Source organism: Eucyclogobius newberryi, unplaced genomic scaffold (genome assembly GCF_026437365.1).
Source record: "Eucyclogobius newberryi isolate DKJ021-1_F unplaced genomic scaffold, fEucNew1.0.hap1 SCAF_13, whole genome shotgun sequence".
Taxonomy (NCBI): domain Eukaryota; kingdom Metazoa; phylum Chordata; class Actinopteri; order Gobiiformes; family Gobiidae; genus Eucyclogobius; species Eucyclogobius newberryi.
The window spans coordinates 27,219,959-27,235,468 of record NW_027315757.1 but is presented as its reverse complement, the minus strand read 5'-3'; the positions used below and the strand labels follow the sequence as shown (position 1 = coordinate 27,235,468).

The 15,510-nt window shown below is 41.3% G+C and overlaps 3 protein-coding genes and 1 long non-coding RNA gene across 4 annotated transcripts in view; 3 read left to right on the top strand and 1 right to left on the bottom strand.

Moving 5' to 3' along the window:
• The window catches only part of LOC140358394 (uncharacterized), a 181,962-nt gene that overhangs the window by 124,670 nt on the left and 41,782 nt on the right, over window positions 1-15,510 (top strand). The gene's annotated exons all lie outside the window — the stretch shown is intronic.
• tubb4bl (tubulin, beta 4B class IVb-like) lies at window positions 238-3,485 on the top strand. Its single transcript, XM_072443188.1, has 4 exons — window positions 238-410; window positions 1,201-1,309; window positions 1,394-1,504; window positions 2,147-3,485. The coding sequence occupies exons 1-4, from the start codon at window positions 354-356 to the stop codon at window positions 3,202-3,204; spliced, it is 1,335 nt and encodes a 444-aa protein (XP_072299289.1). The 5' UTR covers window positions 238-353; the 3' UTR covers window positions 3,205-3,485.
• Window positions 5,486-7,444, bottom strand: crb3a (crumbs homolog 3a). Its single transcript, XM_072443186.1, has 3 exons — window positions 7,309-7,444; window positions 6,316-6,365; window positions 5,486-6,246 (listed from the first exon to the last, which is right to left on the bottom strand). Exons 1-3 carry the CDS (start codon window positions 7,394-7,396, stop codon window positions 6,037-6,039), a joined length of 348 nt encoding a protein of 115 aa, XP_072299287.1. The 5' UTR covers window positions 7,397-7,444; the 3' UTR covers window positions 5,486-6,036.
• LOC140358376 (histone chaperone asf1b-B) lies at window positions 11,706-15,296 on the top strand. Its single transcript, XM_072443185.1, has 4 exons — window positions 11,706-12,073; window positions 12,409-12,524; window positions 14,432-14,608; window positions 14,717-15,296. The coding sequence occupies exons 1-4, from the start codon at window positions 11,965-11,967 to the stop codon at window positions 14,906-14,908; spliced, it is 594 nt and encodes a 197-aa protein (XP_072299286.1). The 5' UTR covers window positions 11,706-11,964; the 3' UTR covers window positions 14,909-15,296.

The following is a 15,510-nucleotide window of genomic DNA, read 5'->3' as shown; positions in this document are numbered from 1 at the left end:
TATGTTTTACTACGAAACATTGCCCCTTGTAGCTCTAAGACACTTCCGCTTTAGTGTTTTGCTGCTGTGCCTCTTAAGGGTGTGGAAACTACACTGTAACTACATAGAGTACCTTGGACATCCTCCTCTCCCCTCTCTCTCTCCCTCTCTCCTCCATTCTACGGTTGCCATGGGGATGACGTCAGCCAAGCAAACGGAGCGAGAGGCGGCGCAACCACAAACCCCGGTCCCATCTGTCCACGCCATCATCATCATCATCATCATCATCATCATCATCATCATCATCTTCCAGTGACTCTCATCCCCCATCCGCAGCCGCACGAGCCTCTCTGCCCTCCTCTGCGTCCCCAAAAATGCGTGAGATTGTGCATTTGCAAGCCGGCCAGTGCGGCAACCAGATCGGAGCCAAGGTATTTCGCGTATTTGTTTGTTTGTTTGTTGGTTTGTTTGTTTGTTTGTTTGTGCGCGTTTTCTTCTAAGGGGTTGTGGTTGTGCGGTGGCGTCCGTGGGGGAGTCGTGCAATCGTCACCAAGTTTTTGTTTCGTTTTCTATTTAAAAAAAGGGCCCAAATATGGAGGAAATATTTGCATAAACGCTCCATTTAACGCAAACGTAAGATTGTACAAACGGGCGTACTTGTAGAGCGCACGTCCAATTAATTTGCCTATAGTTACGTAACAAGCAAAAAAACGCGCACCATCGTCATCTAGTCGTGTAAACGTTCATATTTATTGACTATTGTTGATAAAAAATAGGGCAGCGCGCGCGTGTCGCTTTCGAAATGATGAATGAAAAGCCTTATTGTGGCCGAGGCTGTGGTATTTCTTTCCCCTCCCCCACAGCCAGCACATTGTGTGACCTATTTCCACTAAAGACAACTTACACACCCATTTTGCTCCACGATTTTTTGTTTTGTTTACATCATTACGCAACAGATGCAAAATAAAAGCACGATATGAACTCATTGATTTTCATCTCAAACGCTTCTATCTTTACAGGATGCACTCGTTCACCTTTCAGACTCTCCGCTCGAATACTCCTGAGATGTGTTTCAGGCTAATAAGACTGTTTTACGTTCAGCCGAGGTATTAATAGCGTTGCCGGGATAAAAGTAGGATGCTGAGATTGTGCTAGATGTCGGGTCTTTTGGGTACCACGGTAACAACGTGCATGGGAACACACCTTTTTGCTCTTTTTCAGTTCTGGGAGGTGATCAGTGATGAGCATGGCATCGATCCCACCGGGACTTACCACGGCGACAGCGATCTGCAGCTCGACAGGATCAGCGTCTACTACAACGAGGCGTCAGGTAAAGGGCCCTGGACCGTCTCACCCCCCCGACCCTTTTGATTGAGTGCACAGGATTTTGACTTTACTGCTGTTTTGATCTCAGGTGGGAAGTATGTGCCCCGAGCCATCCTGGTGGATCTGGAGCCCGGGACCATGGACTCTGTCAGGTCTGGTCCCTTTGGACAGATCTTCAGACCTGACAACTTTGTCTTTGGTAAGTGTTGGAATTCAAAGATTCAGAATTAGATTAGACTCAAATATAGTTTACAGTTCACTTCTCCCTTGATAGATTGGACAAATACACAAGGACAAAATATTCAAATAAAAAGTAGTGTGGTTGTATAACAGTAATGGGGCTGTAGGTATACGACCCTATAGGACTGGACAAGTAAATACATTTCCATCAAGATCGAGATTCACTCATGTCTAATATATATAGTTTTATATGTTAAAGTCGTTCAAGGTCTGTATTGTTTATGTTCAGGTAATCAATACTGAAAGACTTTTTTTGAGGTAATTGAATTAAAAATCTAGATATTGCCATGTCTTTTTCTCCTGTTATTAGTCAAGCTCTGTCAAAAAACAAACTTAACACAGACAAAACCGAGACTAAATAAAGGCTAGTTTAGACTGAATAAGGAAAATCATGAATACAAATTTGGCTTTTTCAATTTTTTCATTTAAAAAACACAAAATGTCTTGGTATTACTGTGATATATTTAGTTTGTTGTTTGTTGTTTGTTATTGCAATGCGTTAGCCAATATTGCAATATCGATACTTATATATTGTGCAGCCCTAAAGTAAATTATACTTTCCTTACAAATAAAACTCTTTTGTCTCATGCTTGTGAACCAGGTCAGAGCGGAGCTGGCAACAACTGGGCCAAGGGGCATTACACTGAGGGCGCCGAGCTTGTCGACTCTGTCCTGGATGTTGTGAGGAAGGAGGCGGAGAGCTGCGACTGCCTGCAGGGCTTCCAGCTCACCCACTCTCTGGGCGGGGGCACCGGGTCGGGCATGGGCACTCTCCTCATCAGCAAGATCCGCGAGGAGTACCCCGACCGCATCATGAACACCTTCAGCGTCGTGCCTTCCCCCAAAGTGTCCGACACCGTGGTGGAGCCGTACAACGCCACTCTCTCCGTGCACCAGCTGGTCGAAAACACAGACGAAACCTACTGCATTGACAATGAAGCTCTGTACGACATTTGCTTCCGCACGCTCAAACTCACCACGCCCACCTACGGCGATCTCAACCACCTGGTGTCGGCCACGATGAGCGGCGTCACCACCTGCCTGCGCTTCCCCGGGCAACTGAACGCCGACCTCCGCAAGCTCGCCGTCAACATGGTGCCTTTCCCGCGCCTGCACTTCTTCATGCCCGGATTCGCCCCGCTCACCAGCAGAGGGAGCCAGCAGTACCGCGCCCTGTCCGTGCCGGAGCTCACGCAGCAGATGTTCGACGCCAAGAACATGATGGCGGCCTGCGACCCGCGCCACGGCCGCTACCTGACCGTGGCCGCCGTTTTCCGCGGACGCATGTCCATGAAAGAGGTGGACGAGCAGATGCTGAACGTGCAGAACAAGAACAGCAGCTACTTCGTGGAGTGGATCCCCAACAACGTGAAGACGGCCGTGTGCGACATCCCCCCGCGCGGTCTCAAAATGGCGGCGACGTTCATCGGCAACAGCACGGCCATCCAGGAGCTGTTCAAGCGCATCTCCGAGCAGTTCACCGCCATGTTCCGTCGTAAGGCTTTCCTCCACTGGTACACGGGCGAAGGCATGGACGAGATGGAGTTCACCGAGGCGGAGAGTAACATGAACGACCTGGTGTCCGAGTACCAGCAGTACCAGGACGCCACCGCCGAGGAGGGCGAGTTTGAGGAGGAAGGGGAAGAAGAGGTCGCCTAAATTTATCATCCGAGCCTCGCTGCCAAATCTGATTAGGCCCGTCTCGCTCTACACCTTCACTCCCCGCCATCATGAAACGGAACGGTCCATCGCACACTGAGGAAAGCATCTAGATCACGTTTGCTCTAGTGTTAGACGTTGGTGTTATCTGGTTTTGTGTGTTGTGATTACACTGATCATTGATTTCCTTTCCCCTGTCATTGCCTTGACGAACAAGAACGCAAGCGATTTTAACTGTGAAGCCGTGTTATTGGAGAAACATTAAATCTGATTTGAAGGCCTTTGTATTTATGTGTTTTATGTACTGCCATATACAGTTTTAAATGAGGAAATAATGAAAATCAAATGTATTTACACTCATATATAGCGATAAGAAACCTCATACGTGCTTTAATACAGTCTAGAATCGCTGTATTTTAAAATTGAGCTCAGTTAAGAATTCTATACTGGGATTTGCTGTCAGATTACAGATTTGTTGACCTGGTTTATGATTCATATCTGTGCAATTACACATGAAACAAAAACTGGCACAAAGTTCAAGATCTTTTCTGTCAGTATAAACAATCTAAAGTCAAATCATTTGTTCACAATCGCCTCAGAAAGTGGCGCCATCGTTCAGCTCTAAAGACGTGATTGTTGCCAGTTCAAAGGACTTTAAAGATCGATATGACAGGTTTGTGGAGAGAATCCAAAACAAATATTGATATATGGTCCAATGCTTGTGAATTTCTATTTTGGAGTAAATGTCCCATATAGGGATGTTAAGATTATTAGGTTAATTGATAATTGTAATTACCTTTTTTCATAGTTTTGGCCGGGGTGCAACTTATACTCCAGAGCGATTTATATGTGATATTATTTGTTATTTTCACACTGGCAACCGAATGTCACATGTTGATTATTTTCACACTGACAATTGCAAGAGGGCGCTCTGGCTCTAAGCGACGCAGAAGAAGAATCTGCACTTCCTCTGGAGTTTGGGGAGTTGATTAGAAGTGACACAGGGAAGAAGAATTCAATGGATTAAGTGATTTGGGGTGATACTGATGCTTTGGTAAACGTGTTCTTTATGCTATAGTTATCTGAATAACTGTTAATAAGACGTTACGTTAACATACCAGACACTTACCACAGTTCTGTCTGTGCGTCATGTAGCTGAAGGTCTTATGTTAGCATACGTACACCTATTCACCATGTTCTCTAATCTGTTCTTGGTCCTGGATTTTATTAAATACATTACCCCCCAAAGATGCAACTTGTACTCCGGTGCGATTTATAGTCTGGAAAATACAGTAATCGTGACAATTTTAGAAGCTAAATTAAGTATTTTTATTTCAATGTATTGTTCAAAGAATATACGTAAATGTAAATAATCTGGCTGTTATTGTCATATTTAACTTTAGTTTCTTTCAGAAAGTTCTTTTTTGTAAAGCCGGTCACAAACTGGAGGAACAGTAACATATTAGACGGGAATTAAAGAAAATGAAAGATTTCACTGTTGTTTAGTCAATAATCAATCATCATGAACAATCGTTAAATTGTTATGCTGGTGTAATCCCCCATTCGTCCAGGAGTGTTCCATTGTAGAAAAAGATTCAGTTGTAGTTATCTGGACTCTTTTTTTTTTTAATTTAAACCATACGTTTCGAGTCTCATCAAGAGTCATTCTCAATCTGCGAATCAAGACCGGAAACTTAGATATTAATCCTACTCTGGGTAGGCCCTGCCCACCGGGCGGGACCTCCTGAAACGGTGTTATTGGTAGAGGTAGACGCCCAGGGAATTTGGATGCTAATTAGTTACACAGGGAGGTAAGAGAGTGAGCCAAGGACAATAGGAGGCTTATAGCCCATTAAAGGACTGATAGCAAACAAAGAGGCTAATTTGATAGAAAACAGAAGGGGTCATTTCTGGTGAAACAAATAACACCTTTTCATCAGGAGGTCCCATCATCAGGGCCTACCCAGAGTAGGATAAATATCTGAGTTTCCAGTCTTGATTGTGAGATCGAGAATGACGAGATTCTACGAATTGGATGAGAATCGAAACGTATCGTTAAAAAAATAGTTAAATTGTGATGTTTTTTCTCACAATAATCGTAAAACGTGATGTCGTGACATAGTGTTACACGGGCCCTCGCCCACAATCTGAGATCATGATATCATCAGGTTCAAGACTCATGAAACCTACATATGGTCCTTTTTTTTTAAAACACTTAATAGTTTGAAGATATTTTTTTGCAGTGATATTCCTTGTTTATTTAAAATAAAGCATAAATAAATTGAACATAGACATACATTTTTGCTTGATTAGATAATGCATAGGCACTGCAACGCTAATCTGGATAATAATAGTATCAAATAGAAATGTTTGGGAACAATACTTGAAGTGTAAACAATTGCTTGTCTTCAATTATTCAGTGTGGCCTCATTCTAGATGAAATCCTTATCTACAATCAACATTTGACATCATAAGATGCATTAGACTCAGTAGTAAATTATTCAAGAACGTGAGGTAATTATACAGCAAGTCATATTCAGAGCTGGAAAACAGGTGGTAAACAAAGAGAAAAAAGCAAATCACATCTAGCTAACAAAATACTGAGATGAGTTAATTCGTACCATTGGAAGTTTTCATTCAAATCCTTCTGCTTGTTGCTTGTATGTCCAGCTGTGTTTAGTACACACACGAAATAGTCATTCGGACCTTGAAATGAGATGGAACATAAATACCTCCTCTTCAGTTGGCTCAAACGGGCATCTTCTTTTTTGCTATAAGCTTCAGGAGTAGCTTAATGTCCTTAATGTCCTTTAAAGATTGTCCCATGAAATGTCAAATGAGTCTCTCCTCTTTGGGAAGCTTCAGTGCGTCCGGAGCCACCACACTTTTGGCTCCGGTCTGTTCCTCTGCGCTGGGCCTGTAAGTGCCTTCGGTCTGCCTCTTCTTCTTCACCACACAGAGCAGCCATCCCACAACGCCCAGCACGATGGCCAGAATTCCCAGGGTCACTGTCGGCGCAACAATGGCTGCTATGTTGAGCCCCTGAAAGAGCAGCGGGACGTTACAGTACGAGGTATCAAACGTAGACGAAAAAGCGATGGATGTACTCACGTTATTAGTCTCATTTGAGCGAAATACAGGTGCGGTTAAGGAGTAATTGCCTGAAAACAAAAACAACAATAGTATCACTGTTATAACAAGGTAATAAGACTCAAATAATGAAGCTTTAACATATTCATTTTGTCATAATTGCAGTGTTAACGTGTTCGGTCTGAAGTACATTTAAATCTAAGTTAGGTTTAGTTGTAAAAAACAATCATGGAACAAGGACCAAATAAATATTGTGAGACTTATTACGGAACATGATGGCGCAAAGGAAAAAAGTACACCTGAACTCGAATAAAAATGTGATTCATCTGTAGTATTTTTGTTATTATGAGATAAAAAACAGTGCTGCCTTGACAAGAATGGTTCCAAACTCAAATGTAAAAACTAAAATGTCTTTTACAGCTCCCTTTACTGTGTCAAGTGCCCGACAATGATTATAACTCGCTACAAACTCACTTGAGCAACCATGTGATAAATGTGACCCACATCACAAAACAACAAAGTAGCCAACAGTGTACTAAAGAGCGCTGACTCAGGAACTCACTTATCTCAAATACAAATAGTTCGCTTTCTTCCCCTGAAGGAACTAAACGGACAAAACAAATACATTCTGTTTGGCTTCGGCTTTCTAAATTTTGGGAGCTATTGATTAAACTCAAACCACATTGCGAGGAGTTTGAAGTGAATGATTTACTTGCGCCGCAGTAGAGTATCCAAGGGCAAAAGTACAACCCGATAACAACTATGGGAGCGACGGACATGAAAGAGAGGAAGGGCTATTGTGTGCTATTATAAACGTAATTTGTGATCAACTTCCACAGAGCAGCCCGCACTGTTCCCAGTATCTGTCTCTTTTTTTTTCTTTTCTTCTTCCAGGAATGCCGCGTAATCGTTTTATTTCTCATCAGCGCGTCCAGTGGTGCGTGCGAGTGTGTGGCCCGTGGTCAGACACACCGGGGGCCCGAACCTGGACACTGCGCTTCTCGCTTGACTCACCCCACACCGCATTACTGTTGAGCAGCAGCAGCATGACACTCCCGACCACAAGTCTCGGTGTGGACAGAGTCTCCGGACACGCCGCCATCTCTACCTGCCACCACAGAGGCACGAGGAGGGGCAGAAAGGCACTGGGCGAGGGAGGCAGGGGGGGGGGGGGGCATCAGCTCGGACTCATCTCAAATCCAAGGGGCAACTTGAAGGCTGTTTGCGGCTATTTTGTGAAACATCTGAGAGAAAAAAAAGACAGCCACAAAGACATATTAGTGCAGGACAGGACTTTTACTGTGAGTCAGGCTGAATAAGACAGCCTGACGTTGAATCACCAAAGCAACCACGGCCACCCCCATTGAAACTTTGCATAGTCTCCACAGCAAACGTGTTAAGACTGAATCTGTAATAGTAGAATATAAACCTGTATTATGTTCATTTATAACATTATCCAATCGTTAATCTAACTATTTCTTTTAAACATACAGATTTAAGTAGACTCCACAGCAAAGATGTTAACTCTGAATCTGTAACAGTAGAATATAAACCTGTATTATGTTCATTTATAACATTATCCAATCGTTAATCTAACTATTTCTTTTAAACATACAGATTTAAGTAGACTCCACAGCAAAGATGTTAACTCTGAATCGATAATAGTAGAATATAAACCTGTATTATGTTCATTTATAACATTATCCAATCGTTAATCTAACTATTTCTTTTAAACATACAGATTTAAGTAGACTCCACAGCAAAGATGTTAACTCTGAATCGATAATAGTAGAATATAAACCTGTATTATGTTCATTTATAACATTATCCAATCGTTAATCTAACTATTTATTTTCAAACATACAGATTTAAGTGGATTTTAAAGTGATTCTATAACAACGCGACAGGTGCACTCACCTTTTAGCCCTTGGGCGCCGGTGATCGAGCCAAAAGGGGAAACGTCCAGTGGGTCGAACCATGTCGCTTCCGCTTCACCTTCAACTAAAAAAAACGCAAAACGCACAAATGGAACAGCAACATCTCCCAAAATGTTAAAGACAGAAGAAACACAAAAGTCTGGAAGAGATCTTCGCGCACTTGACTCTGTATCCTCAGCTGCTCTGCCACCTCCCGCTGCTATAATATGTAAAACAGTTTTTTTCAAATAGCCTACTCTTCAAAACGCCATTGGTCACGTGACACAGTTTCATGTTACCTGAGAACGGTGATCTACCTGCGCACGGAGCAGACACACGGCCCTTTGTGCGCGCGGGACAGAGAGAGAGAGGTTCAGTCAAGCAGATCAAACTCTTCTGCTGCTGTGCTGCTGCTGCTCTCCAAAACTTATCAAAATGACTCATGTCTGATATCACTGCATGAACTGAACGTCTTTGTCTTTTAAAAGAAATAAAATAAACTATGCTCGAACAGCTGAATATATGAGGCGCTCACGCACACCATCTGTTTATTTTCCCTAAAGAGCGTTTACCTGGCAACCAACCTGCTGCTGCTGGTGCTGCTGCTGCTGCTGCTGCTGCTGCTGCTGCTGGTGCTGCTGCTGCTGCTGCTGCTGCTGGTGGTGCTGCTGCTGCTGCTGCTGCTGCTGGTGCTGCTGCTGCTGCTGGTGCTGCTGGTGCTGCTGCTGCTGCTGCTGCTTGCTGCTGGTGCTGCTGGTGCTGCTGGTGCTGCTGCTGCTGCTGCTTTGCTGCTGGTGCTGCTGCTGCTGGTGCTGGTGCTGGTGCTGCTGCTGCTGCTGCTGGTGCTGCTGCTGCTGCTGCTGGTGCTGCTGCTGCTGCTGTTGATCACTGGTGCTGGTGCTGCTGCTGCTGTTGTTGATCACTGGTGCTGGTGCTGCTGTTGATCACTGGTGCTGGTGCTGCAGCTGGTGCTGCTGTTGATCACTGGTGCTGCTGCTGGTGCTGCTGCTGCTGCTAGTGCTGCTGCTGGTGCTGCTGCTGTTGATCACTGGTGCTGCTGCTGGTGCTGCTGCTGCTGCTGTTGATCACTGGTGCTGGTGCTGCTGCTGGTGCTGCTGTTGATCACTGGTGCTGCTGCTGGTGCTGCTGCTGCTGTTGATCACTGGTGCTGGTGCTGCTGCTGCTGTTGATCACTGGTGCTGGTGCTGCTGGTGCTGCTGTTGATCACTGGTGCTGCTGCTGGTGCTGCTGGTGCTTTACAACAACATGACACATGGTCCGTGCAAGAACAGCGTCTCTAACAGGTTTCAGTGCTCCAGATTGAGTAAGGATATCAGCATTCCTAACATTTTTTAAGGGTGAATTGGGACTGCCGGCTCTAATCCGCCCTTAAGCCCAAAGGGAACAGAAAATATTAAGTACTTTGCACTTTGCACAGGTCTAATCTTTGGTTTGGATTAATAGATCTCTGTGGATGAAAATGGGTGTAAAAATCTCCCCATTGGGCTTTGTAAACCTGGACACAGTTCTCACTCTATACACAGTTCTCACTCTATACACAGTTCTCACTCTATACACAGTTCTCACTCTATACACAGTTCTCATTCTATACACAGTTCTCACTCTATACACAGTTCTCACTCTATACACAGTTCTCATTCTATACACAGTTCTCACTCTATACACAGTTCTCACTCTATACACAGTTCTCACTCTATACACAGTTCTCACTCTATACACAGTTCTCACTCTATACACAGTTCTCATTCTATACACAGTTCTCGTTCTATACACAGTTCTCACTCTATCCTGTGCGGCTTCAGATTTGTGCTACGTAAACGTGCACTAAACTTTCTTGTGAACGGTCTGCTACCCGCTGGTCTCCATATTATTGCTTTGCTTGAAAGGTTCCACAGTTTGGCATTAAACCTAAACAATCTCCATTCCATCTCGACAAAGTTACAGGTCAGATCTGTGGAGAGGCAACACTGTTCACAGCAAGGAGGCACCAGGGTGTTTTTTTTTTAATTTTATTAAAGCAAGAAAAGCACTTTTAATTGACATTTAACTATAATTGAATTTCAAGCGTGATTCATTTAATGCCAACAGGCGGACCATCCACTATCCACTTTTAAAATTAAATGATTGGTCTGGATTTTGTTTTAGTCTGAGAGAACACGTAGAAGGCGATTAAAACATAAACCCCACTTGCATCAGAGCTGGCCTGAGCTCAGCAAATGTGTTTAGTAACTTTAAGATTAAATATCAGTGATGATGATGATGCTGCTAATACCCCCAATTTAGAATGAGAAAGAATGCAGTGAAAATATCAGAAAGATAAAATAAGATAAAATAAGATATTCCTTTATTGTCCACACATGGGGAAATTTCATTGTTGCAAAGCAGGCAGATACAGAGGAAAAGGACAGATAACTTATAGGAAGTTTAAAAAACACTCTTAATAGAAGAACTCTTATAAACAAAAACTATTATAAACAAAAACTCCCATAGACAAAACCTCTCATTTCCTAATAAGGATTGGAGGGGAAAAATAAATCAAGATAAAAATAAAATAAAACTAAATTAAATAAAAAATAAATAAATAAACAGCTAGCGTAAGACGTAAAGCAACCTTCAAACTAAAATATTCTTCCATTCGATCACTATTTACATGCTATAATAATTACAGATTCGTGCGCGCGGCGCGATAAGAAAAAGGTGAATTGTTCTTATGTGCAGTTTTCAACACCCCCACTGGAGGGCGACAGAAGTATCTTTTTCTCTGGAGTATTTTTTTTAATGGCACGCACTTACGGCAGACGCGCGCGGCACGTCGGCGCGGTGGAACATGGGTAGGACCACAAGTGATACAAATAAGGCTAGAGGAACGTGGCTTGAGGGCAGATCGCTGCATTTTCTACACCACCATATTTTAGAACTGGACAAAAGTAAAAAAAACACTTTTCATATGGTTTGAGGTTCATTTTTGTTTCGTTCATGGTGACACTTTGCCAAACGGTTTTGAGTTCCGGTCCTGGCTTTGGGTAACAAAAAATGTCACTAAAAAGACTTGCTAAATAAGATTCAGTCGCTATGTTGACCTAAGACCAGCAAAATCACTACATTTAACGCTTTTAAACGTCAAAATCTGTGTTAAATACGTTTATTTTTTCACCCCAATCACGTAAACAACAATAAAAAGGCGTAAATGAAAACATAAAAGTTAAATTCTATGAGGAAACGCAGCTTCTCAGCTCTGAAAATCAAAGGACCTGCTTCTATTATTTAACCGTTTTAGATCAAATATTGCAATTTAAAATGAACAAAATATAAAATGAAGATCTACACTTGTTAGAGTTTCCTACTAAATGGAAAAAGACGTAGCAGGAGGTGAATAATCTTCTAATTTCGCTCTGGTTACAGTCACAAGATGGCCACGGTAATTGTCACGGCAACAGTATCAAAAGTCACACTAGCTTTATCTATACAGAATTGGGTTGAACTGTCAAAGCGGCGGGAGAGTAGACAAATGTACACATCTTTATGTCGGAACAGAGTGTAATTTAGTTGCATTGGTTAACTTACCAATAACTACTGTGTTATTTGAATATTTACATTAACTTTCGCTACACGTTTCTATTGGCTGAATATTTACCGCGCCGGAGTAACGCTATTGCTTTGAACGCGGTCCCCGTGCTTTGGTTTGTGGATTTGTTTTGGATTTAGCTAGCCACTTTTTACCGCTCCAAAGACAATGGCGAAGGTTCAGGTGTTAAATGTGGCCGTGTTGGACAACCCGAGTCCATTTGGAAACCCCTTCCAGTTCGAAATAACCTTTGAATGTATGGAGGATCTCCCAGAAGGTACACATTACCGCCTGTTCTGGTTATTCAGTGCTAAAAGCTAACAAGAGGCGCCTATGCTAACTTTACCGTTCTCCACGTCGTCTCATACGATAACGATGCCATCTTGTGGTTTACAAGCTACAAGGCTCTTTTTCTGTGGGATTAACACGTTTGATTCTCTGTATATAATAAGTTTTTCTTTTCTTTTTTTTTAATCTCCCGTGTCACGTGATGTACAAAAATGTCAAATAATATGTTGTTTGTGTTGATCTGCCATTGAGTTTGTCCATTTTGTATCCTTTATATGTACTTCTTACTATGGTATTAGTTAGTGAATTGTTTTTGTTTTACAGATCTGGAATGGAAGATCATCTACGTGGGTTCAGCAGAAAGTGAAGAGTATGACCAGGTGCTTGACTCTGTGCTGGTCGGCCCCGTCCCCGCTGGGAGGCACATGTTTGTTTTCCAGGTATTTATTTTTATTACAACAACAAAGCAAAGTTTATGCATACGATACACTGCGATACACTACAATACACTACGATACAAAGGATACATACGATACAAAGGATACATACGATACAATACACTACGATACATACAATACACTCGATACAATACACTACGATACATACAATACACTACGATACATACAATACACTACGATACTATACAATACGATACAATACAATACGATACATACAATACACTACGATACATACAATACAATACGATACATTACGATACAATACGATACAATACAATACGATACATTACGATACAATACGATACAAAGGATACATACGATACAATACACTACGATACATACAATACACTACGATACATACAATACACTACGATACATACAATACACTACGATACAATACGATACATTACGATACAAAGGATACATACGATACAATACACTACGATGCATACAATACACTACGATACAATATACTACGATACAATACAATACAAAGGATACCTACGATACAATACAAAGGATACCTACGATACAATACATACAATACACTATGATACATACAATACACTATGATACATACAATACACTATGATACATACAAAACACTATGATACATACGATACACTATGATACATACAATACACTACGATGCATATGATACACTACGATACATACGATACACTACGATACATATGATACATATGATGCACTACGATACATATGATACACTACGATACATACGATACATATATATACATTAGAGGTGGCCAGTGTATAGAATTTTTTTTTCTGTTCGAGAGTATGTCGCCTACAAATAAAACTATTTAAAATGACCCGTGGAACTGAAGAATCTACTTGGATCAGTGGCGAAACATCCTCATGCTCAAGAACTTTTGTCCAGTTGACAGAATTCAATTTTCTACACGGATATTAAAAATAACCTCAAAGAGACAGGTTTAATGTTCACTCCCAAACTACAGTAGTAAATAGAATTATATTTATGCCCTTTAGTATTTAAATTTACAGTATTTTCATGTTTTGTGCTGGATTTTAAAGTTAACCAAAACATTTACAGGCACATTTTATTTATTCACGTCTGATGCCTTGTTAAAATATCATCTGAATATAACCTAATCCCAATCAAATAAAATGTATACATTCACCCACACCAAAAGGCCTTTCTTTTAAAAAAATCTGGTAATACGGATCATCCTGAGTTGGAACATTTTATGAAATGGATAAAGAAAACACGTCTCTAAACTGTCCCCTTTAGCATATAGAGCTAGATGTGATATCAGTAGTGACCCAGCCGTTTATCTGGTTGTTCCACAGCTCGTGTGTCGATATTTTTTTTTAAATATTGTTTTGGCTGCACGCTGGAACAACAACATAAGTTGCTGGACCCTCACTGGTAATACATCTATTACTCTGTACATGGTGTCACAGTACTTTTGAATTAACGCCAAGCTTAGTATTTAGCATGTTAAAATCTCCATTGGTTTAACATGAGCCTTTCTGAACATTCTCTGAGATGTGACGACACAATTCCGAGCTATTTTATGATGTGAAAAAAAGGAAATCAAAGCAAATGCATCCTCACTCGCACGGGATATGAGGACCCCTGAGGGTACTGTTCCTGGAATGATTTCAGATTTTAAAGAAAGGTGGACATGAATAGTGTAACATGTTCTTTGTAGTACGTTTTACTTCTTTAATAATGTTCCTGTGTAGTAATGTTGACACAATTTTTCAAAACAATTAAATATTATACTAGCAAACAAACTATAATAACACCAGTATAGAATATAGGACAACGCTTTAGTTCAGTTGGCTTTCAATATACTGTAGAGTTTCTTCTTTGGCACTTATGGTCTTTCTTCTCACAACAGGCTGATGCTCCAAACACCGGATTAATCCCGGAGAGCGATGCTGTCGGTGTCACTGTGGTCCTCATCACCTGCACTTACCGTGGACAAGAGTTTATACGCATTGGTTATTATGTTAACAACGAATATACTGACCCTGAGCTTCGAGAAAATCCACCAATCAAGCCAGATTACACACAGGTTGGTGTAATTGGTGTTTTTATTGAGATGAGAATTTGTTTGTGTTTAACTACTACTCCAGCAGCACAGTGGCAATATCAAATTAATGTATTTGTGTCTGTCTTATAGCTGCAGAGAAATATTTTGGCTTCAAACCCACGAGTTACAAGATTTCACATAAACTGGGAGGGCACTGCAGAGCGAATGGAAGACTGTGAAAATGTTGACCCATCATCAAACTCCATGCTTCCACCGTCTTGTCTCCCAGGGAAGGCCCCACCCATGGGAATACTTCCTGATAACTCCATGGACTGCATGTAGAAGTGCAACTCGCGTCAAGTCAACCACAAATCCTACTAAAATGCCTATGGACATTAAATGTAAAGTTACAAACTTCCTTTTGCCTTACGACTGCCACTAGTTTGTTTTTGTCAATAACCTGGACTTCAGATTATGAATACCTTGCTGTGGTAGGTGCTGCACTAAATCCAGTGCTACAATGGTCAAGTCAGCATTTAAGTATTACATTTAGTATACATGACAGAGAAATGCTATGTTTGTTGCATTTTTTACACTCCTTTTGTTGCGCAAAGGAGTTGGCAATATAAGTACTAAATATCTGCTCTGAAGATATAGAACAGTATTCAGCATTTTTTGATGGTCTTTGTGTTCTGTTCTAGATTTAAATAAATTGGATTACATGTTTTAATTTTTGCTGTAAAAAGCTTTTATAAGTTCTTCCAAAAAACGTAAATTGTATTCAAAATAAAATTAATAATTTCTCAAACTGCCTGTTCCAACATATGGCTAATATTGTGTATGTGTTGTTTTCCCAATCATTTTTTACAGGTGTTTACATGGGTAATTTGTCAAAAAAAAAGACTACCACAATATTAAGTAGTTGCATAAAGGGAGTGGCTATT